The following is a 10,505-nucleotide window of genomic DNA, read 5'->3' as shown; positions in this document are numbered from 1 at the left end:
TAACGGTCTATAAAATGAGCAAACATTCCCTGTGAAATGGCGAACAGCCCGAGTCGCTTTAATATACAAACCAGGAAAAGATCCGGAATTAGATACGTCATATCGACCCATATGTCTGATCAATACCATGGCAAAACTATTTGAGAGACTTTTAGTTGATCGAATCTCCGAGGAGATCAAATTGTCACCGCAGCAACATGGCTTCCAGCCAGAGAAATCGACAGTTACTGCTATAAAGGAGGTCATCTGTTCCGTGAAGAACTCGAATGAGAGATGGTGTGTCCTGATACTGCTTGATGTCCGAAATGCTTTTAACACCGCCGGCTGGAACCACATTGTGAGTGCCCTAAGGGAAAAAGGTGTATTTGATAAATTGTGTGGAGGCTTACTTTCGGGAAAGGTACATCGTGTCGGGCAGGCTGAAACTAAAATGCACTATGGGGGTTCCACAGGGATCGGTCCTTGGGCCGACCCTGTGGAATGTTATGTATGACGGGGTACTGGAGATCGAACACGAAGCGGGGGTAAAGGCGGTCGCATAGGCCGACGATTTGGCGCTCCTGGTAACCGGCGAGGACGAGGCGAGCATGGTGAGAAAAACGGAAGATGCCGTAAAAAAGGTCAGGAAATGGATGGCACGAAAGGGCCTCACACTGGCCATAGACAAGATAGAAGTCCTGGTAATTAAAAGCCCCAAAAATGCTAAGAAAGATGTCAAGTTTAAGCTACAAAATAAAGAAATTACGGCGAAAAAGGAAGTAACTTACCTCGGTGTAGTCTTGAAAAGAGGGCCGGAATTTTCAGGGCACATAAAGAAAATAATTGATAAAGGTACGGCAAAAATAAACGCATTGGCCAGAATTATGCCAAACATAGGAGGCCCTGGATACATGAAACGGCGACTACTCGCGGGGGTCCTTCACAGTGTGATCCTATATGCATCCCCGGCATGGAATGAGGTCCTGAAAATTGAAAAATATAAGAACCTACTTACCTCACTCCAACGAAAGAGTCTTCTCCGGGTGATTGCGGGATATCGCACAGTCTCGGCGAGCGCGGCACAAGTCATTGCGGGATACCCCCCCATTGATCTGATGGTTGGTGAGTCGTGTTTTTTATACACCATAGGCGGCAAATTGCCAGGAAATCGACGCATGGCTAGGAGAAGAACAATGTCAAAGTGGTCGGATCGCTGGAAAAAACACACATCATGGACAAAAAGGTTAATAAAAAACCTCGCCGCATGGGTTGACTGTCCACACAGGTCGTCGAACTATTTTATGACAGGACATGGATCTTTTCGAACTTATACTCACCGCATTGGGAAGATGAATACCGACTTGTGTGAGACATGCAATGTGCCTGACAGCCCATCACACGCCTATTTGGACTGCAGCAGGTGGGACCAGACGAGAGAAGAATACACCAGAAGATATGGCCCAATTCCTGATCCCGACAATGTGATTGAACATATCGTTGAGAGCAAAGAAAATTGGAGGGCTTTTGAAAGCTATATAGTTGAGATCCTGAAAGAAAAAGAGAGAAGACAGAATAAAGGATGGGTAAGAAACGACAGCGTGACTTCCACCAGAGGTATGGTCAATATCGGTCCGATTTCTGGTGAAAGAAACGAACACCCCAAAGCGGAGGGGTTTTTAGTCGGTCGGCATTGACATCTAGCCAACCCGACATATCCCTGATCACCGACATCAGGGAATCTGTTTGCAGATTTTCCCCTCCGCCTCAAAAAAAAAGGTTAGGTTAGGTTAGGTTAGGTTAGGTTAGGTTAGGTTAGGTTAGGTTAGGTTAGGTTAGGTTAGGTTAGGTTAGGTTAGGTTAGGTTAGGTTAGGTTAGGTTAGGTTAGGTTAGGTTAGGTTAGGTTAGGTTAGGTTAGGTTAGGTTAGGTTTACAGATAAAAAAGCAGGCAAAAACCAGATAAACGTACTGCAAGTGAACTTGGGGAGGTCCAAGATAGCGCACGATATCGCCTTTGACGAAGCAAACAAACATCACATCGACGTTATGATAATATCCGAGCCAAATAAAAACATTGCAAAAAAAAAGAATGGCTCGTCGATAAGAATGCAGGAGTGGCGATAGCCATCATAATTAAAAACTTGGAAATTGACAAGACGCTTCGAGGTGATAACTGCGTACAAATAGAAACCAAGGGCACCATTATGACGGCCGTTTATATCTCACCGAATATCAACGATAGAGAATACCAAAAGGCCATAGATAAAACCTTTTATACGGCTACCAATAACAACGGAAGACGACTATCCATAATGGCCGGAGATATAAACGCGAAATCCGTAATATGGGGATCTCCTATGTCTGATATAAAAGGACAAATGGTAGAGGAGTGGTTGGCCCAAACAGGATGGGTAGCAATCAATAACGGCCACCACACCTTTGAAAGAGGTAACTCCAAAACACATATAGATGTTACTCTCTGTCATACCAGTCATTATAATAAGATCACCAACTGGTGTATAGAATATGTCAATCCCTACACACACCATGGACATATTCGATATCAGATAAAAACGAAAGGAGCAATAAAAAAGATGAGCCCTAACAACAGGAAAAGGACATACTTGAACACCGAAAAGTACGTAGAAATACTAAAAAAAAGTAATGGAACATACGAGGAAATACTGAAGGCATATAAAGATGCCTCCAGTAATAATAACGACGCTAATACCTCGATGCAACCATTCTGGTGGAATCCTGAAATCTTGAATGCCAGAAACGAATATAATAAACAAAGACGTAAATACACCCGAGAAAAACTCCCACATTTAAAACAAAAGTGGGAAGACGGTATGAAGTTACAAGGCAAAGTACTAAAAAGATTAATTATGCAAGCCAAAAAGAGATGTTGGGACGACCTCATGAAAGACCTTGAAAACGACATATGGGGCCAAGGTTACAGGATAGTGACGGGCAAACTGGCTAATAAAACACACGGCCAACTCAGCGCGAAAAGGAGAAAAAATATCCTCCGCACCCTCTTCCCGACAACAAGAGGGAGAATAACAAACGACGACGATAACGAACCCGCACTACATGAGGTACCAAACAGTTTCACCAGCGATGAGCTCGATATAGCGATTAGAGATATTAAAAACGACAAGGCACCAGGACCAGACGGCCTGCCAAACGAAGCTCTAAAAATCGCGGTGAAAATTAAACCGTTGCAAGTTCTAAACTATCTAAACGAACTTTTGAAGCAACAACGGTTTCCCGACTGCTGGAAAACAGCCAGAGTCGTTCTACTTCCGAAGGAGGGTAAAGATCCAAACGAGGCAGGCAGCTATCGCCCTATATGCCTGATCAACTCTTTCGGAAAATTACTAGAACGTATGATTACAAACAGATTGGCTGAGGAGATCGAGAATAAGAACCTCCTATCTCCGCACCAGCATGGCTTCCGACACAAAAGATCAACGGTGTCGGCAATAAACGAACTAAAAGAAATAGTAGGTAAAAACAGCCACAAATGGGGTGTACTTGTGGCTGTTGATATAAAGAACGCCTTCAATACCGCGAAGTGGCATAAAATAGTCATGGCTTGTAAAGATAACGGAATTAGCCCATACCTAACGAACTACATAAAGAACTACCTGAGTGACAGGAGAGTGACCTCCGGCATCATTTCACATAGATGCACGATGGGTGTTCCGCAGGGCTCCGTCCTTGGACCGGTTCTGTGGAACATCATGTATAACGGTATCCTAGTGTTGGATTATGGCCCAAAAGTTTCCACTATCGCGTACGCTGATGACCTCGTCTTCTACATCGTAGGAGACAAAGAAAATGAGGTCAGGAATAGAGCAGAGAATACTGTAGCTCTAGCGGTCCGTTGGATCACAAGAAACGGACTTAAAATTGCTCCTCAGAAAACGGAGATAGTGACGGTGAAGGGACCACGGAAAACAAATGGCCCCTTCAAAATGGTAGTGGAAAGACAAAGAGTCGAGGCCAAAAAGAAAATAAAATATCTGGGAGTAATAATAACAAAAAACCTTAACTTCCTGGAACATATAAAATACACGGTCGAAAAAGCCGATAAAAAGATATCACAACTACGGAGACTGATGCCGAATGTGGGAGGGCCTGATTATTGCAAGCGCAGGGTTCTGTGCCAAGTAATGCACAGCGTCCTCCTGTATGCGGCGCCAGCCTGGCGCGAAGCCATGAAGATACAAGCATACAAGGAAAGATTAATGGCCGCGCAAAGAAAAGGCTTACTGATGGTCGCCGCTGCCTATAGGACCGTATCGGCCGAGGCAGTCCAGGTTATAGCAGGTTTCCCACCGATTGATCTCATGATAGCAGAGAGATGTTTTCTATATAAAATAGGAGGCAGGTTAGCCGGCAATAGACGAATGGCAAGAGAAAGAACATATAAAAAGTGACAGGAGAGGTTGGACAGTCTGGAGACGAAGGCCCAGTGGACAAAAACTTTGATTAAAGACATAAGAAGCTGGGTCATGTGTAAACACAGAACCACTTCTTACTACATCACGCAGATTCTGACGGGGCATGGTTCGTTCGGAACCTTTACTAAAAGAATCCGTAAAACCGAGGATGACACATGTAAAGCATGTGGGCAAAGGGACGACCCGGCCCATGTCATCTACGAATGTGCGAGATGGGGTGAGGAGAGGACCAGACTGAAAGAACAATTAGGATGTGACTTGCCTACGGCAACCGAGATCATCGGGAAAATGTTGGAGGACAAAGCAACCTGGAACGCGGTAACGACGTACATGACCGTAGTAATGAACAGAAAGGAAATTGAGGATAGAAACTCTCAGGGATAGGAATTGAATAAGGAAAGGGATTTTCAAAGGGGATGTGCGCTGATGTAATGACAACTTGTCCTCCCGGCGCACGCAAATCCCCAGGGATGTGTAAACAAGGAGGGTGGTTTAGTGGGTGAGAGTCCCACACAAACTCACAGCATTTCACCCGCCCGCTGTGAGGACGGCATTAGCTTCCACCCTACCTTGGGGGCAAAAAAGAAAGGTTAGGTTAGGTTAGGTTAGGTTAGGTTAGGTTAGGTTAGGTTAGGTTAGGTTAGGTTAGGTTAGGTTAGGTTAGGTTAGGTTAGGTTAGGTTAGGTTAGGTTAGGTTAGGTTAGGTTAGGTTAGGTTAGGTTAGGTTAGGTTAGGTTAGGTTAGGTTAGGTTAGGTTAGGTTAGGTTAGGTTAGGTTAGGTTAGGTTAGGTTAGGTTAGGTTAGGTTAGGTTAGGTTAGGTTAGGTTAGGTTAGGTTAGGTTAGGTTAGGTTAGGTTAGGTTAGGTTAGGTTAGGTTAGGTTAGGTTAGGTTAGGTTAGGTTAGGTTAGGTTAGGTTAGGTTAGGTTAGGTTAGGTTAGGTTAGGTTAGGTTAGGTTAGGTTAGGTTAGGTTAGGTTAGGTTAGGTTAGGTTAGGTTAGGTTAGGTTAGGTTAGGTTAGGTTAGGTTAGGTTAGGTTAGGTTAGGTTAGGTTAGGTTAGGTTAGGTTAGGTTAGGTTAGGTTAGGTTAGGTTAGGTTAGGTTAGGTTAGGTTAGGTTTCGTGCTCAGAGAGGTCGAGTCGAGGAGGCAGGAAGTGAGTCGGCCCAAATCCTCGGAACGAGTTCTCTGGGAGGGGGTTTGGTCTACCCGACACGACGCGTCCCAATGGCTCATAGGGTGTCTCCGAAAGGAGTGGTCGGTCCTGAGTCTCTCAACCTTTTGTAAGAGGAAACATGACCGACCAACCTCATCGGATAGGTGATGAATAAGGAACAAATGTGTTCCCCAATAATTGCCCGCGGACCAAAAAAGACATAGAGGAGTAAACCTCGAGAAAAGAATCCGTAATCCTACGTTGTGAGCTACCGTGGCTACGGGATGAATGGCTGCGCGGAGTCAGTCTCGAACGTGTGCCTCTGGGGATACCTGGCGACCTCCCCAGAGTATTTTTAGCCTTAGCGGGGTAAGGGCGCACTGCCTCGCCGGACCTTTCACACGTCCCAACCAAATAAACAAAACCAAATTAAGAAGAAGGAGGAGAAGAGGAGAACAGTGGAGGAAGAGGTTAGACGAAAGGAAGAAGAAGAAGAAGAAAGAAGAAAATTCGAATGGGAATTGATACAGAGACAAAAAAAGAACAAAAAAATAAACAGAAGCACGGACAGGATACAATCAACGATACTGGAAGAGGAGAATGAAGAAGAAGGAGACGAGAGTAGTGAGGGGGCACTATTGAAAAAAATAATATTCGGAGAAACGGGAAAAAAAAGGGAAAGGGAGGAAAGCAAGGTTGAGGGGGAAATAGAAAATAAAAAAGAAAGGAAAGAGGGAGAAACAACAACGGGAGAGGAGGAGGAAATAGACAATAAAATTCTAGAAATTAAAAACATGATGGGAGGGGATGAAAAATTAATAAAAAAACTAGAGGAATTGAGGGAACTTATAACTAAAAAAAATCTGAGAAAAGTGAGGTGCAGGGAATGTAGGGAAGAGGAAGAAAAACAAAGAAAAAAGGAGAAAACACAAAATATTATAAGGGAATTAGATACAGGGGGCGGAGAATATGAGGTATGGGAAAGATTAGCAGGGGAAGAATGGGAAGAGGAGGTATATAAAAAAACAAGATGGGAAAGGGATAGGGTTGAGGAAGTATTAAGAAATAGAATAAGTAGTTTGATAATAATAGGAAAAGAAAGGGGAGGGGAAACAATAGAAAAAATTAAAAAATTAAGGGAGGAAGTTTGGGGAATAATAGAAGAGCTAGAGGAGGGCCAGTTGGACATTATAGAAAATAGGATCAAAACAAAAAACAAGGAGCGAGAATGGCACGACTATTTGGTTAGGGTAGGGGAGGAGGAAGATAAAAAATATAAAATCATAAGGGAGATGGCAAAACTGGCGGCGGAGAGGGGGGAAAAAATAATTAATGTCATAATAGGAGAGGGTATTAAAAAAAATAAAATCAGACAATTACTAGAATACGTAGGTAGGAGGGAGGAAACGGAGTGGAAGGTAATTACCAAGGGAGAGGAAAATGGTGGTGGAATTAAAACAGGAGGGGGAGAGTCGTTGTTTATCAAAACGGGCGACAAAAAATTTTCAGACGTCCTGAAAAACATTAAAAATGTAGTAAACGTGGAGAAAATAGGCGTCAAAGTCGAGTCCGTCCGAAAAACGGGAGGGGGGGACCTCCTAGTGAAAGTAAAGGGTCAAGGGGCGGCCGAAAGGCTGAAAGAAGAAATTAATAACAGAATTGGGGCAAAAATGGATATGACGGTGAAGAGGAAAGAAGCAATCTTCACCGTCATGGAGGTAGACCCTTCGGTCACTCCTTTAGAATTGAAGGAGGCCGTCTGCCAGTGGACCGGCATCGATGGGGAAGAAGTAGAGGTAAGAGGCATGAGGGAGAGCAGGGGAGGTGGACAGACGGCCACCCTTGCTATAAGAGAAGAAAGAGCGGCCGCCCTTAGAACTGCCCAAAAAATTAAAGTCCACTGGCAGTATTGCTCTGTGAAAGAGAGGTTTACCCCCCTAAGGTGTTATCGCTGCCTGGAATATGGCCACAGCACCTACAATTGTAGCGGCAAGGATAGAAGCAGATGCTGCTTCAATTGTATCAAAGAGGGGCACCGGGCACAAGAGTGCCAAAATGAGGCGTGGTGCCTCTCGTGCGACAGTAAAGGCCATAGGACGGACACGATGGCGTGTCCTAAATACCGAAATACAGTATTTGGTAGATAACGACTGGGGTATTTAGATAGATAACCATCGACACGCTTTTTAGGATAAAATAAAAAAAAAAAATGGCCTCTAGCAAGACCGGTATCAGGGTTTTGCAGATTAATGTGGGAAGGGCTAGACTAGCTCATGACCTGACCCACGTTAAAGCGACCCACGTTAAAGCTGCTCAACTCGAAGCGGATCTACTTATCGTTTCTGAACCAAATAAAAAACTGACTGAGGGGGGTGGTTGGGTACAAGATAAGAGAAAGGACGTGGCGGTATTATTCAGGAATAGGGATATTGGGGTGAGGAACTTGCAAAGAGAGGCGGGCTACGTCGTGGTCGAGCTTGACTGCGAGATCACGATCGTGGCCTGTTACGTTTCCCCCAATGTCTCTATGATTGAATATAGAAAAACAATAAAGAAAATAATGAATACCGTCACCGGCAATAAGAACTTTCTGATTGTCGGGGACGTTAACGCAAAATCGTCTCAGTGGGGATCCCCTATAAATGACGAGAGGGGTGACCTCTGGGACGACTGGATGGCCCAAATGAATATAGTGGCAATAAACAATAAAAAACCAACGTTTGTTAGGGGCACTAGCAGGAGTCACATCGATGTGACTCTTGCTAGTGAGGGGTCATCCAGAAAAATTGCAAACTGGGATGTCCTCGACGATCAGATATTTACCCACCACAAGTTCATCACCTACGACATTAAAAGCAGGACAAAAAAACAAAATAATAATACAAACAGAAATAACAAAAACATATACAATAAATTAATAGACAAAATAAAGAACCTGGAAATAGATCAAAAAAAGGTGGTGAACTTCGAGACTCTTCAGTTAGTACTAAAAGATATTAAAGAAAAAGTGATAAAGGATAATAAAAACAAAAAAAAAACAAAATAGACAAATGCCATATTGGTGGAATGATGAGATAGAGAAACTCCGAGAGGATTGCCTCCTTGCCCGGAGAACATACACCAGAAGCGGGGGCGAAGAAATGTATAAAGACACATACAAACAGAAAAAAAAAGCTCTGGGCAAGGTAATAAAAAATGAAAAGAAGAAAAGATGGCGGGCCATATGTGAAGACCTCGAAAAGGATATATGGGGCGACGCATATAAAATCACAATGAGAGCGTTGAGAGCCGTCGCCCCATACAACTTAAACGAAGAGCAGCGGCTAGAGGCCGCGTCGCTACTCTTCCCTAATAAAAGGGAAGAAAACTTTAACATGGAAAGCGACGCGGCTGTACCAAATTTCACGTTGGAAGAGATCCTGGCCGCTGCCGAAGATATCAAGCAGGGTAAAGCCCCCGGCCCTGATGGCCTGCCACCAGAGGCAATCAAAACCCTGATCAAAACGAGGCCTGAAATTATTACATCCGTTTTTAACGAACTACTGTGCAGGCAAGAGTTTCCTAGAGAATTAAAAACAGCAAATTTAGTACTATTGTTGAAACCTGGGAAACCCCCCGATTCGCCGGCCTCATACAGACCGGTATGCTTGTTAGACTGTCTGGGAAAATATTATGAAATCTTAATTAAAAAAAGATTAGAAAATTTCCTGGACAGCAGAGCAGCTCTGTCAGATCAGCAGTACGGCTTCCGCAAAGGTCGCTCAGCAGTGGACGCCGCAAAGTGGGTACACGATGCGGCGAAAGCTTCGAGAAAAAGATGGGTGGTCCTTGTAATGGTCGATATTAAAAACGCCTTTAATTCGGCCAACTGGGGCCTGATAATCAAAAAATTGAGTGAAATGAAGGCCCCAGTATATTTGGTAAACATTATAAAGGACTACCTAACGGAAAGAAGAGTATGCGTATCGAGAAGGCAACAAATCCAATTGACCGCCGGAGTGCCCCAAGGGTCGGTGTTAGGACCGACCCTTTGGAATATACTTTATGACGGGGTACTCCGATTAGAACTAGAGGGCGGCGCCAAATCGATCGCATACGCTGACGACCTAGCAATATTAGCGGAAAGCGATATGAATTGGGGCATCGTAGATATAATTAAAGAAAATTTGATTAGAATAAAAAGCTGGATAGAGCAGATGGACCTGCAAATAGCGGTAGAGAAAACGGAAATAATAGTGCTTAGAGGACCTAGAGCGTTCCGGGATCGAATCCAATTCGATCTCGGAGACGGCCAACTTATCAATTCCCAAAAAACAGTAAAATACCTGGGCGTAACCTTCGATAATAGACTGATCTTCTCGAAGCACGTGGAAGCAGCGGTTAAAAAAGCAGGAGAAAGAACTTCCGCCCTACAAAAGATGCTGCCTAACATAGGCGGCCCCGGCAGCCAGAGGAGGAGGGTACTATTGGAAAATATACATTCGATCCTCCTCTATGGGGCACCGGTATGGGCGGAAGTTATGAAAATACAAAAGTATAAAAATATATATACAACAGCGCAACGGAAACCGCTGCTTCGGGTCTGCAGCGCATACAGAACTGTCTCTGCTATCGCGCTGCAGACGATCGCGGGAGTGATCCCGATCCACATAATGGTGGACGAGAGGGTCAGAATCTATAGGAGAGTTCAGGCTGACAGGGATAAAAATATCGAAAGTATAAAAAAAGAAGAAAGAGAAGTCAGCCTGGACAAATGGCAGCGAGAGTGGAGGGAAGAGGGTGCCAAAGCCGCGTGGACAAAGACATTGATACCGGATGTGACGGAGTGGTATAAGTGCGCACACCGCAGAACAAATTATTATTTTACACAATTTCTGACGGGGCATGGGTCTTTCAGAAAATAC

The 10,505-nt window shown here is 44.2% G+C and overlaps 2 protein-coding genes across 2 annotated transcripts; both read left to right on the top strand.

Annotated features, from left to right (window-relative positions):
- The first annotated feature begins 4,500 nt into the window (after nucleotides 1-4,500).
- On the top strand, nucleotides 4,501-4,833 carry LOC130451885 (uncharacterized). The gene has a single exon (XM_056791238.1). The coding sequence runs from the start codon at nucleotides 4,501-4,503 to the stop codon at nucleotides 4,831-4,833; it is 333 nt and encodes a 110-aa protein (XP_056647216.1).
- Nucleotides 4,834-5,889: 1,056 nt separating this feature from the next.
- LOC130451884 (reticulocyte-binding protein homolog 2a-like) lies at nucleotides 5,890-7,748 on the top strand. Its single transcript, XM_056791237.1, has 2 exons — nucleotides 5,890-5,970; nucleotides 6,036-7,748. Exons 1-2 carry the CDS (start codon nucleotides 5,890-5,892, stop codon nucleotides 7,746-7,748), a joined length of 1,794 nt encoding a protein of 597 aa, XP_056647215.1.
- Nucleotides 7,749-10,505: the final 2,757 nt, after the last annotated feature.

The sequence above is a fragment of the Diorhabda sublineata genome, chromosome Y (genome assembly GCF_026230105.1).
Source record: "Diorhabda sublineata isolate icDioSubl1.1 chromosome Y, icDioSubl1.1, whole genome shotgun sequence".
NCBI lineage: Eukaryota > Metazoa > Arthropoda > Insecta > Coleoptera > Chrysomelidae > Diorhabda > Diorhabda sublineata.
Note: the sequence above shows the minus strand (reverse complement) of the source record. Positions and strands in the feature narration are given on the sequence as shown.